This window comes from Trypanosoma equiperdum (genome assembly GCF_001457755.1).
Source record: "Trypanosoma equiperdum strain OVI genome assembly, contig: ctg_932, whole genome shotgun sequence".
Lineage (NCBI taxonomy): Eukaryota > Euglenozoa > Kinetoplastea > Trypanosomatida > Trypanosomatidae > Trypanosoma > Trypanosoma equiperdum.
Window position 1 is genome coordinate 344 of NW_027124901.1, and position 21,475 is coordinate 21,818.

At 50.1% G+C, this 21,475-nt stretch overlaps 2 protein-coding genes across 2 annotated transcripts; both read right to left on the reverse strand.

The window, feature by feature from the left end:
• Nucleotides 1-980: 980 nt before the first annotated feature.
• On the reverse strand, nt 981-15,809 carry TEOVI_000455400 (Thioredoxin-like/Protein of unknown function (DUF3638)/Protein of unknown function (DUF3645), putative; the record flags this gene model as incomplete). The annotated part of the gene is made up of 1 exon (XM_067227311.1): nt 981-15,809. The coding sequence occupies one exon, from the start codon at nt 15,807-15,809 to the stop codon at nt 981-983; it is 14,829 nt and encodes a 4,942-aa protein (XP_067083412.1).
• Nucleotides 15,810-17,474: 1,665 nt separating this feature from the next.
• On the reverse strand, nt 17,475-19,955 carry TEOVI_000455500 (Pyrophosphate-energized vacuolar membrane proton pump 1; the record flags this gene model as incomplete). The annotated part of the gene is made up of 1 exon (XM_067227312.1): nt 17,475-19,955. One exon carries the CDS (start codon nt 19,953-19,955, stop codon nt 17,475-17,477), a length of 2,481 nt encoding a protein of 826 aa, XP_067083413.1.
• Nucleotides 19,956-21,475: the final 1,520 nt, after the last annotated feature.

The window sequence follows — 21,475 nt, forward strand, 5'->3', positions numbered from 1 at the left end:
ATTATTTTTGCTTTTTCGTGCAACAAAAGCACCAATATCCTCCTTGTTCAATACCTGCACCCGTGTTGTTGTTTCCGTTACGCCATTGCCTAAATTCTCCTCGTGAATGGACAAGTACGTGGCCACTATGGGAAAATTCTCTGCAACATCGCGGCTGAAGCCAAACTCAATTGTGGCTGCATCCAAGTCCTTTCCCTGCCGCCGCATAACTTCCCTCGCCTTCACATCAGTTGTGTACCATCCGCGAGGAAAGTTATGTTCGTATACCACCGTGTCAGGAACAAAGACATTTCGGCATGGTTTCATCGTTTTGGGATCTCGCTTACACAAAAGGTCATAGAAGGAGGTGATGATGTCGTCACCCTCCATGGGATGGTTCTTCATCCATGATTTCTCCTTCTTGCGGTTGCTTTTCATTTGAAAGAATGTCTTTTACGGAATTTGAATGGGACCTTAGCGACCTGACCAATTCGAAAATGATAAAAAAGTAAAAAAAAAAGGAAAGTTCATTGATGTTAACGTCAAATGGAGAAATCCTCAAGCCCAAAAATATGGTAGTATGTACGGGTGGTTGCAATTGTGAAGCGTTCGTTTCGTACAGTCTAGCGGAGTGAAAGACCAACAATAAACACCCTCGCACAAAAATAAGGAGGAACACTGAGGGAAGCCAAAAAAAAATAATAATCTGACATGGCGGGATCATCCCATCCCTTTGAATTCAGCAAGAAAAACACAAGAAATCATATGGTAAGGGGCAATTGATCATGCGCGTCCGTGTAAAACTGATAAGGATATGTTTACCACGATCTGATGAACAGTAAAAAAATAACTACCAAAAAAAACAGCAAATGTGGACGTAACTGATCGCTTTTACACACACTCACTGCCGCCTTCCCATCGCGTCCTTGCCTCACGCCCCAACGATACTGCACCAAAGTGGAAAGTTCCCCACTATATATATACACATATTGTTTCCCTCATTAGAAACGGAGGGTGGCCAATCCAGGACGCGCCTTGTCACACACCTGACAGTAAAACACGGTGTTAGGATTAAATTTACTGCAGCCTCCCTGTTCCACCAAACAGGCCCAATATCCCTCAGGACAGCCACGCACATTCCCCGCATCAGCCCCCATGAAGTCTCCCGATGAGTGCACCGGTTGCGATTGCGGCAGCGGATTGGGGTTTGGACCGAGACAAACGGCACACAGCGGCGAACGGCGGGACTCGTTGATGAAAGTGCACTGTTGGCAGGCCCACGACTCTTCCGCCTCGCCACCATGACTTTCATTACCATGAGGATCATCGCTACTGATGCCTCCTGTAGCGCCAGCAGTGTCGGTGGCTTGAGCAGTGTTGCAGGCAAGACAGCGCTTGACGGTAGGGTCATTCAAGAGGGTACAGGCAGAGCAGTGCCACGGCCCCTCAACGGCAGGGTTGTGTGCACACAAAGCTACAAGGCACCGGTCGAGAAACTCCAAATTCAGCACGGGAAATGCTTCCGTTACGCAACGCACGAAGGGCGATTCAGCTGCAGCAGCATCTACGGTGGTGTTGTGTAACTTTTCAGTTAGAACCACAGTCGACCCCTTCCTGTGCACAAAGTACTGCAGCGCTTGTAATACATCGTTCAAGTTGTAAGGTTTCAGTATCCCCGAAAAAACATCGAAAAGAACACGTGCAATAGCTGAAACAGATAATACGTTCTCAGTGTCCCGCGGCTGCACGCGCTCACGATGATGGTGATGATCGACCACATGTTCCAAGTGGAGACGATTCAGACGCGTATGAAAAGATTGCAGCTGATCAACCAACTGCGGAGGTGGCGGTACGTTGCACAGCCTACTTTGAAGCTCCTCAAACCGAACCTGCATGATGGAAAGAATGGCAAGGAGCCGTGCGTTCATCTGTTCTCCCGGAGGAACAAACAATACGGCGACCGGTGTGTCATCCCAATGATTACGATGCCTCCGGCGAGCTCGCAGACAGTCAGTGAAGAAGCGAAGACGGTCCACATGCGTCACATCTTTTAGCATCACTCCAAGCACCGCCAGCTCTTCCACAGAGAAAAACATGTCGTTGTTGAAAAAACGATAAAGCAACGCAGCCCCATCCCTCTCTGCGCTTGGAGTTTCAAGCACTCCCACACAACGCTGTTGAGAATTCATATGAGGAACTGACGGAGGAACATTCAATAACTCCCATCGATTCCCTTCCTGCTGTGCTGTTAAATATGGGAAAACTTCAGCAAAGGCTGCAGAGGCGTCCATGTAACATCCGTTGCTTACCATACGAAGCGCCATACGAACACTACCGGAGTGTCGTGAAGGGTGGTGCATCATCCACCTCAATGATTCCCCCTCAGCTAGCGTGACAAGTCCGCAGTGAACACGTTGCAGTGGGACAAGAGTACTGCCGCCAGACTCACAGCCACCAGCGCCGGTGGAAACATCAGATTGCGCCGTGTCGGATGGCGACCACTCTAAAAACAAAAAGGCGTTCTTCAACCGTCGCTCCCCAACTCCATGCCACTCCTCACGAAAGTAATTGTCACTTAGTTGTACCTTCCAATCCACCATAATTGCCGGCTGTTCAGGTCTTAGTCGAAACCGTTGCATGGAATAGAAACAACCACCTTTAACTACCAGTTTTGAACCAACATTCCCAAGTTCTTCGTTTGTGAGATTACCATACGCCTGTAGAGTCTGCACCCGCCACGGTATTTGAAACTCATCGTCACGTGAGGCGACGGAAACGCGCTGCTCCTCCTGCTCCGCCTCCTGTTCCTGCTCCTCCTCTGCCTCCTGCTCGTGCACAACCTCTGAGTCGAAATTCATCAGATGTCCGACCATATCCTGCACTGCCACATTTGCGCCGTCAGCGCGTAAAGTAAGTGATAATTCCAACCGTTCCATCAGCTCCGTAAGCACCCGCTGCGGGTCGCAGCCGTCCGAAGGAACGCCAGCTTCGGCGCGAATAAGCTCCTGTGGCCTCTCGTTCATTTGTTGCTTCAACCGCTGAAGAAATGGAACCGCCGTGTCAACCGTGGAATCAACCGGGAAATCTACAGGTTCGCGGAACTCGCGAATAGACGAGCGCAGCAACGGGCCATCAGGCAGCGAAACACCTCCACACGCACCAGAATCACTGGACAAAAATTCTTGAGGGCGTAGGTTCCGGGTTCGCGAGTCGAATCTGTAGCAGCGACCGGCCTCGGTGTGCGCATCAGGATGGGCATCGGCGTGAATTGCGTCTGTGACCAAATACTTCAGGGCCTTTTTCCTCCACACGTTAGCAATCTCTTGCGTGGTCAGCTTAATAAATTGAAGTCCCTCCATTCTCACAGAGTTCAACAACAGCCACGCAGGTATATCCAGAAGTAAGTCCCCCGTCTGCACAGAACCAAGTGAGTTGTTAATACGAGTAAGTACCTCAGGAATGACGAAAAGGCACAGGCGTTGTCCCCTCCCAATACCGCGCATGCGGTACGCCCCTTGTGCATAATCACGGAAAACAAGGTCTTTTCCCAATGTTAGCACTGCTGTTGCGGTTGCCGCTTGCTTAATATCCGTTCCTGTTGTATGAACCTGGTCGAAGAATGTAAAACGGCGGTTCAACGCGATGCCAGACTGCGCCACAGGAACTAACAAACCATTGCTGCGTTGTAAAATCATCTGGCGGTCCTTTGCATCCAGAAAAACAACGCCGTCAAAAAGATCAGCTGACAGTCGGCTAAGCAAGTAACGGGCAACAGTCTCATTGTCCATGTTCGTTATTAGTGCTCCAGCATCGATAAGTGCATGGAAAGGCTGACTCCGCGAAGACGCAATTTGGTCGAGCAGTCGAAGTGGTGTCCAATCTGATTGCAACGGTAATACCGTTACCACTTGGGGATTTGTTAAAACAGACAACACGCGTCCATCGCTCCCAGGTTCATAGAAACAATCACCGAGATCAAGCGGCAGTAAGTTGCTAGGTGTTCCGCTGAAACCAATGCGGCGGGTGAATAGCATGGAGGAACCAAGCTCATGCCCACAGGCACTTATCTTCAACGCTTGAAAGCTCATAGTTCTCGGGAATATGTGTGAAGAAAGGTAGTAGTGAATCACATCCGGCAGACGTCGTAAACGCAGGTACAATGCATGAAGTGCTACCTCATCTGTTACCTGAAGCTGAGATAGGGGAATACCAGATCGATCATTCGTGGCTTCAACACATGTAGTTCCCATGGTTGTGATTTCAGACGGCACTACTCGAGGCAGTATTCCTCCCCCGTGTGAGGTCGGCTCGGTTTCAGCAGAGCAGCTCAGACTGAGCCGCAACCATTGCGTATACAGTTTTGCCGCCGGCCGGTGATCCTCGGGCCCGGACTGCCGGACGAAGTCCTGTTTTAGTTGCAACAGCAAATCCCTCATGTCAGCAAAGCGCATGCCCTCGTAACGATATGCCAATACTGTCAATCCAATCACTACGTCGGGGTGGGCAAACTCGGAGCTAAGGCTTGGGACATCTTTGGCGACGAATGGCACGGCCATCGTCCGTCGGCTAAGCGGCATTCGGTCACGTGCTTCTGATGACAGTAACGCCAATTCCCGCTCCTGGAGCAGACCGAAGCCCACACGGTCGATCTTCGAGAGCACATGCGGCATGATACGATGAAGCCAGTCGTGTGAGAGGCAAAGTAGTTGTATGCCCAATGGGCTGAATGTGGAGTTAATGACGCATGCAATTGAACTGTCCCTTGAAGGTCGCTCCCTCAACTTTAAAAACAATGTTGTAATCTCCAAGAACTGGCGCCATCCTAACGACGCAGCGAGCCCCGTAGCGTGACCCAGCAAACAAGCATGCTTCTCGAGTTGAAAATGTCTGTATAACCACAGTTGCGCCCAAGGGAGCAACGCGGGAAGGAGTTGATCATTGTAATATAGACTATCAAGAAGCACAAGATGCGGTTCCCTCTGCAGTGCTCGAGTCTCATAACCCATAGCAATAACATCACAAATGCGGCCAAGAATTTCATTTTGCACGTCCTCCCCTACACCTGCAGGATGACCCTCTAACCTGATGGCGGTTGCCTTGACGTGTCCGTCCCCGAAGGCCCCATGCGCGTCTCCGTCCGCAGTCGTTGTACGTCTTCTCTGGTAAAAAAATATGGCGTCAAGTAAATGCATGGGAAGAACCCAGCGTGGGCCACTAAGTTCAATGGGGTGCTTTAAACCAATGGGAAAGTTAAGTTCCGACCGGAGTGGGTGAAGAAGAACGTCCACCTCATCCATTATAAGAACCCCACGTTGCCACAGCTGCAGGATGGGAACGATAGCATCAGCCATGGAGGAACGTTGTCTTGTACGGTGCATAAGCTCCTGTTTTCGGACGGCGACACGCTCATCGGCCGTATCGCACGCGGCCACTTTCCCATCTTCTGCATCGATACACTCTGTCATTACAGATTCAACCAAGTGGAGTTGCTCAATCATCTTTAAAAATACCGATTTGACACACTCTGGAGCAGAAATGAGAATGCCTCGCTTTCGGGTAGCTGCCGTGAGCTTCTGCTTCAGCAAGTTCACTTGGCTGCTATCACTGTCATCGAAGGAGCGGTCAAACTTCAGAGTGTAAATCTGTTTAGGTATTACTACGCTAAAACACCGTCGAAGAATGACGCTGGTTTGCTCTAGCAGCGCCGTTGGCATAACCTGCGTGACAAGCTGCTGTCCATCAGCAAGAATCAGAGCAAGCAGGGGACCAACGACTGTGGTTTTCCCTTGGCCCATAATCATCTGTTGAACCCGTGACACCCCAGCATTAATGTTCTGTACAAACCAACGCACCATCTCCACCTGTCGTGCTCGAAGCAAAATGTTGTGAATGAACTCAAACATTAGGTATCGCGGGTCGAGTGTCACAACAGTGGAGGAGTCACCACAACCATCGCACGAAAGATCAGTGCAGTAGCGCCTCACTGTCAGCGCTTCGATAACTTCATTCGATAGATGCTGCAGACGGCTCTCTAGCACCTGCAGCAAATCTTCAGGCAGGCAGCGGCAACACAAACCATTGTGACTGCCGGTGTTGCTGCCTTTGTTGAGCTGGAGGTTGCCATCTGTGGACTGACCTTCACCCTTAAACAACATGTCAACATCCACCCCGACAGAAAAAAGTTGCAGCAACTCCTGCAACCACGATATTGAAGCGTCGTGACACTCCATCACTCCCACGTCATCATCGCAATGCGATACTGGGAAAGACCTTGTTGCTGAAGCCTCATACTTGCACCCGTCGTCCATGCCTCTGAGCAGCGCGCAGAGTTCGAGGAACAGCACCACTTGTCTGACCGCTTGCTTCGCTTGTTGCGCAATATGACAACGATTGGTCAGCACCGTGAGGAGAAGTAACTGCGCCTGCAACAGTTTCGTGCCGCCATGAAATGGGTTGACCGCTTGCAGATCAGCATCCATTTCAGTACTTAATAGCGAACAGAGCAACCACTCTAAGGGGACTGGGCACTGGTCACCCTTTATACGCTGTAGCTGGTAATCGCACGCACGGAGCAAATCCTCTTCGTCACCAGGTGCATCCTCGTCTGCACAGTCAGATCTACACACGTCGTTGGCGGAGTGTAGTATAGAAGCAGTGAGTTCATGCACGAGCGCTTCGTCACTAGCAGCCAACGCGGACAGCTCATCAATGCACCGTTGAAGCTCACAAGTCACCTCCGCGTAAACTTGACGGGTAGCAAAGATTGTGGAGCGACTGCGCAAAATGGCGTATAGTCTCTCCTGCGAGAACGCAGTTAGGGTTCTTGACAAGCACTGGCGCTGCTTCATTGCAAAATTACCAACATCGGCCTCAAGACGATCGAGCATGTTCTTTGCCAAAGGGGTGTTGCACCGTGGGAGCTTACGAAGATCGAAAGGAAGCTGGGGTAAGCAATCGCCACAGCGTCCGTCGCCGGGGTCATCTTCGTGTGTCAGCTGTTCGGTACAAATTAAATGGGCACTGCAGGGCATATCACTAAGTGGGGCGCCAAAGAGAGCCGTCAGCCGTCGATACCACGGGTTGCCGGCACTCATCAACTTATCATGCTCCTCCTCCGCATCCTTACCCACCCCATCGTCACGTGATACATTCGGCACTGCTGATAGTAAAGAGCCAAATGAAACCTGAAGGCATTCCATAGCAGTGTTAGAGGGGACGATACGAGGTTGCAGGTGGTCTCTCATGTGAACGTGAGCAACTCTTCTCGCCGAGGTTACTGCTATGCTAAGTAGTAGGTCCCCACGCCGCTGCTGTACGACCTGGCTGTTCCCATGCAAATTACACGCTACCTGTTCTACCTTGCGGTAAAACTCCACGAGCTCCGGTGACGGTCTGTCCATCAGCGCCACAACCGACTCTGATTCATCCACTTCTCTGGTTTCGACCACGCTCACACCATTATTCATGCGGTGAAGTAAATGCCTGGAGTTTGGTGGCGCCGGCCATCCCGCCTCAGGGTGAATGTCCATCAACTGTAGCACAGCCCCACACCACGACGGACGCGACTCTGCTTCGCCATCTTGTTGCTCCTCCCGTCCCCAACGGGAGTGCCGTAGGTGAAACCAACGAGTCAGTAGTTGGCATAAAGTTACACGCACATCCTCACCAGCAAGTTTAGGCTGCGCGGTTCCGCCTTGTTTAAGGGAGTACAAGAAATAAAACCCCAGTCTGCTGTTGCCCCCACTCTCCTCGTCTGAAAGAAGGGTATCCTTCCATATGAACTTTACCAGCTCTTCATCTTCTAGTGCCTTCTCGTCCAGGACCTTATAAGTTATACGCCGAGGCCTCTGAGAAGAAATGTGTGTCCACTGATATAATAACAAACGCTCCCATGGCTGCCCGCAGCGATGCATAAGAGGCGTGTCCAAGCGCACAACCGTCTCTGGGGAGGGAACAACGTTAGTGTCAGCGTCGGTGTCATTCGATAACCGCAGTTTCTCTTCCTCTTTCTCTAGGGCTGCCCACAGTTGCAACTGCGCGTGCACAATTGGCAAGGATCTGTTGCAGCGGCGCATCAAATCGATTAACTCTTCCCGTGTGAGCTGACACGCACGAGAGACATGCCGCTTCTTCTGAAGATATGCAGCAACTTCGGTGTGTAACGGCCATTGGGGTTTCTGTGGACCGTACAATACAGCATGAGCCAGCTTGAGTCGTACCGCATGGGCATCGGGATGCTGATCGTCCAGCGTTCTGCCCATAAGTGTAAACATAAAACACTCTTCAGTTGTGAATGTACTGTCAGTATAGCACGACTCCAAAGTGCGCATGGCAGCCGCGTAATGGCCTGTAGCGCACTGCAGTACGACATAATAAAGCGACGCGGCGAGACTGGGTGGTACAAGGAAACTCCTGCAGGGGTGAACCGTGTAAAGGTAGAAAGTTGACGCAACACGCTCCTTCCACCGCAACGATGAGCGATCGAATAGAAGTAGCTTGTTGAAAGGGTCGTCACTCACTACCATTGGAGTGAAGTCGTGGTTTGGTACCATTAGAGCAAAGCCAGCTGTGCTGTTACAAAGAGTCACGTATTGCTGAAATGGCTCCTGAAGCTGTGGAAGGAAGTTTTGCACGCCACTAATATAATCTGTCGCCTCTGCAATGTACCAGCCAGGGTGGTCGGCAAGGTGCAAACGGAGGCTCCCAGTGGCGGTGTCAACGTGAGGGTAGAATGTTATACACAGCCGTGGGAGCTCAATCAACACGACATCAGCCACAGAACACTTGTCAATGCCCTCCTCCTCATTCTCCTCGCATCTCCGCCGGTCCTCTCGTCCCCGTTGGCAACGCCGAGAGGAGCCGTCCTTCGAGTTAACGCGGCCCCATAACAAAATGTGGGAGCAATCTTCTAGTCTTGTAAGCAGGTGCAGAAGAGGGAAGAGCCTCGCACTCTGCGTGAGGTTGAGGAGCGTAAGCTCTTCCCCCGCATTGTTCCCGCTATGTCCCCGATGTCGGCGTTCTTTTGATATACACGGCTGTTCCGTCTCTTCCTCATCGCCCTCACTTTCACTTTCTTTACGTTGCTCCGTGCTCACAAGCAGCATAACGTCATCCTGATTGGCAGGGTCAAGAGCATATGAAATAGCACTATGGATGTCGCCCTTTGTCCGCTGGAGGAGAGTTCGACAGGCGGTGGCTGTGAGAAACGTCAGGCTGCTGTGCATTAGTGACACCTGTGCGTCCGTAATATGCTGTTCCGCGGCAGCCGTCCCTGCCTCTTCCTCATTTTCCCATTGTGGCGACAGTTGTTTCTGGTGCTTTCCGTCGACTTCACTTGCGGCTGTGCTTCGGCTCCGCGGCCGCTTTCTGGCATTCGCACAGTACTTCTGGGTGTTATTGCGTCGGGTAACGACGCACTCCCATTCACCCCCGCGGAAGTTATGCAGGATACCACCCTTTGCGCCCACACCCTTGCCGCTGCGTAGCCGTACAAACAACGTGTAGTTGAACCAGTAGTCTTGGGCGTCAGCTGTGGAGTAACCGCGAATATTATCCTCCTCATCCTGCCAGAAAAGAAACACCTCGAGCAAAACACTGGGCAAGACGCCTTGTAGCAACTGGGCCGGAACGTACATTTCGCGCATGCCAAGTTCGCTGTTATAGCGATGAATTTCAATGGAACCTTCGCATTGCACACGTCGGTCCAACTCGCCCGCTTGAAACGCTAGCAAATGTAATTGATCGTGTGGCCGCGGCCCAGTGATTGGGGGCAAACTGTGAAGGCACCAACGCTGGTTTGATGTAAACACCAGTGAGCGGTATACACGTCGCGCATGGGGCACAAGGTTGAATACATGCAGGTGTGGGCTCGGCAGGCGGTAAGCGACTATTTCCTTCCATGTTGCGCGGTTATCTTCATCTGTATACTGGGGACCATCGTTCATAATAAAGCGCATGACCCTGACCCCATCACCCTTGCCCTTACGGACCTCCTTTCCGTCATTATTTTGATGGAGCGGCGCGGATGGGCTCTCAGCTTGAGCAACGGGAAAGTATTTCATGTCGTTCGCAGAATACTTATACCGAAGGACCGCACGCAGAAGATCCACCGCCCAGCGCTCAGACTGGTTCAGCCATGGCACCTCATCATAAACATCAACAGGGCGGTTGAACATCAGACCGTCAAAACTGGCAGAAGTGACGGGTTCTTTAGGCAGTTCGCCTGAAAGCACCAGAGGCGCGCCTACACCCTGATCGAGTGGGTCGTGTGGGGTCCATTCCACCACGTCAAAAGGAGTGCCTACGATGTGCACCCAATGGTAGTTACGACTACGGCTCACGAGACCGCACTGCAGCACATCGTTACCAATTATGGTCTTGAAGTCACTGAAATGTGACATACTGTCGGGCACGGGCTTCAGCTCGTCATTCCGCCAAAAGAGTTCGCACGTATGGGCATGAAAAACAAGACCTGTTGACACTGGCCCGCGGTACACACCCGGTGAAGTCTGTTTCCATGATTCACCCAAGTGGCCATCGCCTCCACGGACCACAGAAACCGCGGAAAGTTCCGCATGATCCTCATTTACCGGCTGTGGCACAACTTCATTTTTGGTACCATGGCGAGGGAACGTTGGTGTTGGCGCAATGCCCCCACTTACTTCCGCGTTGCCTTCAGTGCCAACCGCATTTTCGCAATTGTTACTGCGTACTTTCTTCTCTTCCATGCGCCGGCTACCACGTCCCTGGGTATGATCACGAAGGACAGTGTGAACAATGAGTTTAAACACAACTGACATCTGTTCGGCACCAATAGAAGAAAAGAAATGCAACACGTCCTTGTGGTCCTCCAACAAGTAGCCGAATATAACATTCTCGGGCACATCTGCTGGTGGTAGTTTTAGCTGCTTGGACTCGGTCGTATTGCGTGCGTCACTGCGGTATAAATTCGGTACTCGAATGGTGTCCCTGTGGTATGCGCTACGGATTTGCACAAAAACAGCTCGCCTACGCCCCCCACTCAACATAAGCCGCTGGCTCTCTTCAAGTGCATCATGTGAAATATCCGCCGTATCAAGTCCCTGTGCCTGCAGGAAACGCAACAACTGTTCCCTTGGTGTCAGCAGCTTGTCACCCTCCTGCATCGCAACCTGCGTGCGTTGCATCCCCAGGCCAAAGCTGTGCCGCGCTCGAACGAAACAACACGACTGTAGCAGGGAAGTTAAGTGATTCGATGACGAAAGGGCCGTCGGTGATAACGGTGAGTTTGATGAGGTCGTTGGCACTATATATTTCCATGCAGCACGATGTATGGAGGCCATATAGCTGTGAACAACGCATTGTGTTGGTGTGTCGTCATTCTCTTCACCCTCCGTGCACCACAGTAACAACATAGGTCTAACAATTTCGACAAGAAACTGAAGCACAGTTGTAACGAAGGATGTGAGCACATCTCTCACCGCCCCTGGTGCCGCTCCGTCGCCGGAAAGCTCTCGATCCCGCAATTCCCGCGCAAGGTTGCAAAACGCGAGCACATCGCACACAACACCAACAATGAAGAGCACGTAGGAAGCGTTGGCGCTGTAAACAGAGGATGGTCCAATATCTTCTATACCCACAAGAATACGGTGCAAAGGAACCAACACGGCATCTGGGCTGTGCTGCAACTCATTCAATAGAAGTCCATATGGCGTGCCGAGGCACGCTTCATAGTTCACAGCCGAAAGGTCTCCGATGAGTCGCCTTTGCTCAATTTCCTCACGTTGCCTCCTGTTCAGTCGCATCGGCACAAGCTCTGGCTCTAACTGGCTCTGCTGCTGCTGAGTGGTAAATGCCCCAGGTTCAAAAAGAGCCGCTCGAAAGAGGCTCTGCACCGCCGCATTAAAGAGATATGTGTGGTGGCTTTGTGAAGCAAAGAAATTCAGTACGAGTGGTAGTCTGAGATACGGTGCGGTGAGGCATGAAAGTAGAACCTCGGACTCTTCAGCGCTCATCGCACCTCCAAATGTGGGCAACTTTGAAGCAACCGCGTGTAACACATCGTCCTCCGTTGCGCTTTCAATCCCCAGCATGACGCCAACGTCAATCGGGGAATGGAGCACCAAACCCTCACCATATAAAAGTTCACGACCTCCGAACCCAGTCACAACAATATCTGCTATGTCACTGTCACGACCACGCACGAGCATACACTCCCAGTGCGGTGGCATTGGCTTCGTACGCCAACCAGCACTCATTTGCGATCCTGGCGTGTCCGCATCAAATGTAAGCCGCCACGTCGTCGCGCCCCTTCCACCACCATCCCCGTCGGGCTGACGGCGGCGTCTAAGCAACTGTGCGTCGCGCATCTCCATAGTGACAAGGAACTTGGTAAGCAGCACCATGTCCCGAAGCTGACCAAACTCTGGATGATCTCTCGCGAGCGGACTCCGTGCACTACAAAACCACTGCATTAACTGTTCCATCTCACTTCCCCCGCTACCACCAGCAGCTGTGAACATCGACGGACCACTCGTTTCCGCCAGACGATATCCGCAGTTGTCAAGCAACTTACGAAGGAACCCCACTGTGACGCTGTTTTTCCGCACCTCTAACTTATCTGTCATAGGGAGGTCAAACAATTCATGTGCGCACCTTCGCTGTTGTTCCGTCATGTACCGCAGGAGGGCAGACCGCCGAATCAACATCTGCGGCCGAACCAGCTCCATGGAAGCGCTTACCTGAGCAAAACTAAGACTCCGCCCCCCCATGGAAGTCGAAAGATAGTAACCGCCGTCGCAGTTTAACATTGAAGCAAGTAATCTACTATTAACACTACTGGCACTATTTGCGGTGTGCCGAGCAACCGCATCATATACGACAAGCATTTCCATTGCCGTTATGCCTCGCTCAGCATCAAAAGCACGTGTCGGCACCTCAACCGCCTGCCAGGCGTTAGTGAACGAAAGCATGAGCGAATAGATGGACTCCTGCAATCCACCCTGCACATCTGTTGCACGACCACCGTTCGCGCCGGAGCCATCCCCTGTTGGTGCCGATGGGAAGGCGTCCACTGTATAAAACTCAGCAACTGTACTCCTCTCTTCTTCGGGCACGCTGCGCACGTCCATACCGCGAGGTAGCGGAAGTGGTATAATAAACAAAAAGAGCCAAGAAATAACCTCAATAATGTGCATTTGAATCGCTACGCGCGAGGTGGTACCGCTGTGGCGTGCCCGCAACCATAAAGCGTCAATGATGGCCTCCGCACGCTTCAACGTGAAATGGAGCTGCGCCCAACTTGTAACGGGCCTCAGGTCGGTAAGGCTTTGCACCTCGGGAACGGCTGTTCGGAGCGGCTGACCTTTGTACGCCTCTGTTGATGTTGCAGGCAAGAGGCTCCCGTTAAGAAATGCAACCGCCTCCATCGGCACCCCGCACTCATGGCGACCGCAACTTCCACCACAGCCGCTGCTGTCTCCACCGCCACTATTATTCCCTTCAACAATATCTGACAGAGTGAACAGTTGGCCAACCAGAGCAGCGTCCTTCTGAGTCTGGGGGGTAGCAACACCCTCAATCATGTTATTATGTACATCATTTTTTGTCGTGTTCTGTATTAAAAAGCCCTCCGCTGTGTTTGGTTCCTTCGGAATCAGCTCCACCATGGTGCACACCGCAGAAAGAATCCGTAACACGCGTCTGGCTTCACCGACTGGAATGAAGCCATCCCTCTCAGAAACCGCGCTGTTGGTTATGGCAAGCCGCTTCCGTGTGTGGTGAGCGAGCACAGCAGCACCGCTTTTCAGAATAGCGACGTCTGTTGCAGTCAACGGCATCGCGCCGTTCCACAAGCCACCATGCGGAAACAACGTTGCTGACGGATCGGCACGGAGTGCGTCGACACCGCGCCGGTGCAGCAGCCGACCATCCGGCCCAAAAAGCAACAATTTGGGAACTTCTGTTACGTACAATTTCCTCACGAGCACATCGCAGGGGTAAGCGGCACGAGCGAACGAAAACATGGCGATGTGCCGCTCGTACCTCTCTTTTGTGTCATCACAGCTGAGAAACAACAGCTCGACCTGAGGTGAGGAGAGGCGGAACTGATCGACCGCTTCAGCGAGGAGTGTGGAAAACCTGGCCGAGGCGGGGTCCTGCAGCCCTCCGCAGTAGACAAGAAGTGGTTTGTTTGAGAAATGTTCCTGGCTCAGAATAATGTTCTTGTCGTTCGTAAATATTATATTTTTCTCGTGTGCAGTGCGGAATAATTCCTTGGTGCTGATAGGTGACACCGTATGACCTACGCCAGCCGAACGCAACTCATTCAAAGCCCGCTCAACGCGTGAACATTCGAAATTCTTATCGGTCGTTAGACCTTGCCTTTCGCCGGTATCGCTACCCTCCCAGTTTCCAGCACTCTTAAGAAAGCGGTCGGCGAGGGCAGCCAAATCCTCTGCCGCCCTCATCATAAATTCATACTTTAGTGCATACTTCACAGATTTTTGCACAGCCCTCTCCTTCATGCCATACTGCTCGAGAAGATATAAAAGTGACGTGACTGCTCCCTTAATACTTCCAGAGCAATTGCGTGCCACAGTGGCCCCGTAGCTTTGAACAGCGCTGGGAAGGGTTGTCTGGCTGCCGCTTCCCTCAGCCTCTGCTGCGTCTACGCCCTCATTTGAAGAGGATCTTAAAATCATCTCTGTAGCGGAACGCAGTGAACCACTACTGACCGTACTGCTCTGGCGGTTGCTTCTAGTCGGTGGGCGCTCCACCAGCCACGGAAGTAGAACATCATAAAACACCTCCGCCTGCACAAACTCCGAACGTGGACCGGGTGCGTTGCTTCTCATCCAAAGAGAAAGTAACAACAACCAGAAGGCACGGTCAAGCAGCCGTGCCCCCGCCACATGATCAAAACGCAAGAAAGGACAAGCCACAATTTTTTCTCGTGTCTGCCACGATGGATGATATTCGCTTCCATCCGCGGCGCGGTTCACTACAACGACATTAAATTCCTCCGCTGACTCACGCTGGATTAAGAGGTAAATGACAGTATGGGATTTCATCCCCGTCCACCCACCTGGCAACATCACCCATTCCCCGACACTTAGGCCGTTAACTATAGACACTACCTTTGCCACTACCTTAACCACCTCTGGTGGGTTCACCGCGCTTTTCGCCATCACAGTCAAATGAAAGCAGCGGCGCAACACACCATGAGCTCTCTGTATGGCTTGTCGTTCCAGAGCGTTTAGGTGACGCAGGAGTGGATGTGATATCGCAGATTGTCCCTCAGTGCCTATCGTCTGCAGCAGCTGAAGACCCACAGGACCTCCAGTGCTACCGTCACCAGCCCCATTACTCGCCATGCTGTTAACACCAAGTGTATTAATGCGAGTTACCGCCACATCAAGCAGTAACAGCGCGGCCTCTACCGTGCCGTGTTCAAAGTCCGGTCCCTTACCACCCACATACGGATCCGCCATGAAACCCGAAAAGGAGCAAGTCAACCATGTGTTACGCACAACATTGTGCAGCATTTGCCCATGCACCTCCTCTTGACGCCTATCCTCGGCGGTTGAAGCAGAGTTAGCAGCGACAATGTCTTTAGCTGTAGAACCAACAAGCATGAGTTTTGTTATGTCTCCCACACCAAGGCTATCAAGCGATGCGCTGTCGTTGGCTGGGTTATTCAGCTTAGGTTTCCCTAAGAGTTTCTGCATTGCTGGTTGTACACCTGTTTGGGTGTAAAGTTCCTGTTTGAGATCCCGCAGCAGCGGTGGCGGAGGACCGTCATCAAGACATATAACTATCGTCCGTCTGGCGAACTTCACCTCGATACGCATCTTGGCAAAATCGCGAGTGCGAAATATCCCTTTTTGGCTCTTTTGTCGCCCTTCAGTGTTCACAGCCACAAATTAATAAATAAATGCCTACACTCTACTGCGTACAGAAACAAGCACACACTATTTTCTTCCCCGTTCCTTTCGACAACTTGTTTCCAGCAACGGCTTGAAAGCGGCCGCGGCGATTTCGTTACGAAACACACCTAGAGCTCGACCTCAACCCCTATCTGTCGGTTATTTGCTTTGCTCCTCTCCTCACACTCACTTTCTTTCTCCTCCTGCCTCCTCTCTTTTCCGAAGCCGCAGTCGGTGGATGCCACCCGCAAAAAGGAGAATAAAAAAATAATGACAATAAATAATTGAGGGACAACCTTTGTTTGCCTCTCCGTACTCCAAAACACACAAACTGCCGTACGCTAATTCTCCCGTATGTTTATTCTGTTAGGGGGAAAGCAAAATAACAACAAAAAATAAAGTGTTATGTGCAACCGTGTGGTCTTGCGTAAAGAAGCAACAAAGTAAAGCGCAACGAAGAAATATGAAATACAACCACCTGGTTGAGTGACTAAAATACGTGCAAAACTACTGTCACAGATACAAAACAAAAATTGGAGAAAGGGAAAGAGGAAAGAGGAAAAAAGAAGCGCATAAACAAAGTACATACCAAGATGGCAACAACATCAACACTCAACAGATGGAAAGTTAAGTTACAATGACGCTGGAGACACATGGATGAGTTTCTCACGTCAAATCATCATGTATGCAGAGGACGTATATCCAAATGTCACTCAAACATATGCTACAGTCACCAGACACACTCAGCGAAACTCTTAATATGAGGCCATTATTATTTATACACCCCTCTCATTTTCAGTTCTGTGGCGAGAGGGTAGAAACACACGAAATGTCAACAATGAAAAGTCGAAGAGGGAAAGGAAAAGATAGAAAAAAAAAGATGGAGAGACATGATATCCTCCCAAGATAGAGGAAGCCGATCACAAATAAAGGAAATGGAAATGAAAGCGTTTTAACGAAAAACAGTATGGTCAACACACAGTACCACCGGTTCCTCTTGACCCTTTCCCCAACCCCTTCACCTCACTCATCCCTGTCTGTATGTCAAATCCCATCTTCCTCAAAGGTGCGAAATTGAAAAAAAAAAAGAAACATTCAAGATGGCAAAAAGCAATTTCACAGCAAAATATGTGTCGACACAGCCCATTCCTCTAACGGCACGTGACCGTAAACACCTCTGCCTCTGCATATGTCCTTCATTTCTATTCCCTTTCACCTCTCCAACTTTAAGTCCCTCCCGCCAGATCTCATCTTGCTATCTCTTGTTGCTACCTGCGTTTTCGTCTTGTCATTTTTTTATTTTCTTCCCCTACGATAAGCGTTTTGTCACGGGCGTGGCCGTCTAACAAGTGCGAAACGGTCAAAACTGTTCTTCACTCAGGAAGTCAAAAAGAAAAAAAAAGAAAAACAAACTTGCCTCGCTTCAACACGGACACTCCTCTGCCGCTCTAGTTATGATAACCTTCTCTCTGAACCTTTGTTTCATTTTTTACACCCTCCTATTCGACGATACATAACTGCTTTATCCCCTCTATTCACATCGCTTCGTCAACCGTCGAAGCGAAGGTCGCATCAAACTTAGCAGTAGCTTTACTTCACCAGAAGCCCTCCCAGCTTGGACTGCACAACCGGGGCGAACACTACTGAAATGATGGCCATTAACTTCACAAGAATATTCAGCGCTGGACCCGACGTGTCCTTCAGTGGGTCTCCAACCGTATCGCCAATCACCGCAGCCGCGTGCTGAGGCGAACCTTTTCCTTTACTCTTGTCACGTAGGCCACCCTTCTCAATATATTTCTTTGCGTTATCCCACGCCCCACCAGTGTTGGAGGCGCTGATGGCCACTTGCACACCAGAGACAAGTGCACCAGGAAGCAGCCCTGCAAGTGTGTAACGGCCAAACAAAATGCCAGTCACAATTGGAGCGAGCATCACCAGGCAAGCGGGGGCCACCATCTGCTGCAGTGCCGCACCCGTTGCAATGTTCACGCAACTCTCATAATCGGGCTCCTTCGTTCCAGCAGCCACGGCTGGATCCTGGAACTGGCGGCGGATCTCATTCACCATATCCATCGCTGCTACACCCACTGACTTCATCGTAAGGGCGGAAAACCAGTAAGGAAGCATGGCACCAAGGAGCAGGCCAGCCATCACTCGAGCATCCAACAAATTAACAGTGGAGATGCCAACACGTGACACGTACGCTCCATACAGAGCCAACGCCACAAAAGCAGCGGAACCAATGGCAAAACCCTTTCCTATTGCAGCGGTGGTATTACCTGCAGCGTCAAGCGCGTCAGTGATCTCACGGATTTCATGTCCCATGTGAGCCATTTCAGCAATGCCACCGGCATTGTCAGAAATGGGGCCGTAGGCATCAATTGTCAGCGCAATAGACATGGTGGACAGAATGCCCAGCGCAGCAAGCGCATATCCGTACAAACCCGCACAGTGGTGCGAAAGGTAAATCGTGAAAGCCATAGCCAGAATAGGAGGGAGCACCGAAATGTAACCGAGTGAAAGGCCGTAGATGATGTTCGTAGCGGCACCCGTTTCACACGACTCTGCGATCTCCTGCACAGGACGATAGCTGTTGGAAGTGAAGTACTCAGTGGAGTAACCAATAAGAAGACCAGACCACAAACCGCATAGAACGCACACCATTGCCCTCCACTTGGTAGTTTCTACTGCTCCAACGGTAAAGGCATCTGGAAGTGAGTAAGCCGTTATGAACACAAGCACAACCGTTGCGCCAATGGTTGACACCAGCAGCTGATGCTTGAGTGTGGGCTCGATGTCCTCAGCCCATTTCACACCACTGTTAGTTGCCGCAAGAAGTGCGGTACCAATACAAACGAAGATACCACCGGCAGTGATCAAAAGCGGGTACATCATGCAGGTGAAGTCTGCGCTGAGCTCGGCGGAGCTTGCAGCAATAACCAGCGCCGCGCATGTCGCCTCACCAAAGCTTCCAAAGAGATCAGAGCCCATGCCGGCAATATCACCAACGTTGTCACCGATGCAGTCGGCGATCACACCGGGGTTACGTGCGTCATCCTCGGGAATGTTCTTTTCCACTTTCCCTACAAGGTCGGCACCAACATCAGCGGCTTTGGTGTAAATACCACCTCCCACACGGCCGAAGCACGCCACGGATGACCCGCCCAATCCAAAAGCAGCGACACACTCGAACAATTCCGGCAGCCTCTCGGCCGAGTCACCAAAGTACGTCTGCATCAGTTTCACCGTGCAGAAGAGAGCAAACAGACCAATGGATGTGAGTGCGAAACCCATTGTGATGCCACCTCGGAACGCTGTTTGGAACGCCAAAGCGTAACCCCGAGATTGGCTGCCATTTGCCAACACGTCATCGTCGCTCCCACCGCTTCCTACAGTCGCCATGACGGCGGTGCGGGAGTTGGTATACACCGCAATGCGCATTCCAATCCAACCGGCAAGCACAGACGTGAAGGCTCCAATAACAAATGCGTAAAGGGAAAATGCAGCATTCACCCACGGGGCCTCCACGGCCACCGGAGGCCGGCCGTCTTTGCCTTCGCCCTGTGGTGAGGACATGGCCACGCCAAGTAGGAAATAGAGCAAAGCACCGAACCCAAGCATAAATATGCCCATGTACCGATACTCTGCAAAAAGAAATGCGTTGGCACCGTCAGATACTCGCTTACTAATCACATAGACGTTCCGCATCACCTCGTCAGTGAGATGAGCGTTACGCATGATATTACCCTTGCCAGGGGTGATTTTAATGTCAGATGCAACATACCACCAGTACATGGCAAAACTGAAACCAAACGCACTAGCTAAGAAAATGATAGCAGTAGCTGTCGTGACACTCATCACTTTAATACCACTTGTGATGGATACCGCGTCACCGGGTGCAATCGGTGAATCCACCTTGCCTCTTCCCCCCAGCTCCTGTTGGTAAGTTGTGGCATTTTCGATTGGTTTGGGTGCTGTCTGCTCTTCAACCGTTGTGGCAACAGCAAGGCTGCATAAACATGCCGTCACTACGGCTGCTTTTAGAAGCAGTGGTGACAATTTAATCATCGCACACGCGTCCTTTTCTCACTTTTCTCTGTCGCTTTGATATTACCTCTTAATCCCTTCTCTTTTCCTTTAAGATCCGCTACGCCCACCCACGTGATAATCTGAAAGCCTGACCAGACTGAGTGTGAAATCAAAATAATAATAATAATAAATATTAATAATAAATGAATAATAAATGAATGAATAAATTGATCAGTAGTGGCTTAAAATTCCCTCTGTTTTTTTCTGTTTCTTTTTCTCTTACTTCTCCTCTTGTCGATAAATGAGCTAAAACTAAGGGAAAAAATCACCTCGCCAATATATATATATATATATATATGTACCGCAGCACTGAATCGCTCAAAGACTGTTCAGCAGCATCATTATGTTGGGGGTACAAGAAAAGAAATGAAATGAAAAAAAAAAGAATAGGGAAAAGCAGGAATTTGAGCGCCTGACACGAGGTGTGAATCGTGATAGTTAAATAAATAAGTGAACTTTTCACTTGTAAATGCAATGGCGACAATAATAAAATTAATAATAATCGAGAACAAAAATAAGTTACATCGGACAAAACCTTTTTTTTTGGAAAAAAAGGGGGAAAATAATACAAAAGTAACAAAAAGGCAAAGAAACAGAAAAAGAAACAAAATCATAAATTTCGCGGAAGCGGGGGATAAAAAGAAGAAACGTCAGCTATACAGAACAGTTCGTGCAATGATGAATCGCAAATGCGTACACCTGCGCACATTTACATACAAATATACGGCAAACAAAAGTAAGTTTCCCCAAGCACAAAAGTTTCGCATGAGCTCCGTCACCCAAAAAATTAAGAAGGGACAAATTCAGAGCATTAGTTTTATGGCAAAACAGGACTACACACGCACACAAAACGCAAACAAAAAAAAAAGAATGAAACAAAAAAAGAAAGAAAGGGAAACTAAAACAGGAAAGAATGAGCTATGGTACATAAACAAACATATATATATATATATATGCCTTTGCGCTTCAGCGGAGATGTGGATTGATTGATTTCTTAATCCCAGTAGGGAGAAAAAGAAAAAAGGAAGGAAGGAGGACAGAGGAAAAAAAAAAAAGCAAAGAAAAAAAGAGGCTAGGCCTGTCGTTGTATAAATACAGAGGTAACACGCGGTTTATTTTAATGACACATGATTATGCGTATATAAATTTTTATATATACACATTACGTATACATCTGAAAATATGTAAACAAAGAAGAAAGGAGGAAAAAAAAAAAAAGAGAGCACGTCTGATCGTCATCATCACCTTTTCCATCACCTCATCTCTTTCTCTACTTTCCCTCTACTGTTTTGCCTGGTTTCTTCTTTTATTATTTGCACTTCATCTCTTCCTTTCTTTTTTTTTCTCCTCCTTTTCTTTCATGTTGATTCTTCCTTCCCCTCCTCCTCCTATTTCCTTCTGGACGCATCCGAAACCGTCCTTTTTTTTTTCTTCCTTTTTTGCACGTATATTACTACAGGTGAGTGTAAATCTATTTTTTTTTTCAAAAAAAAAAAAAA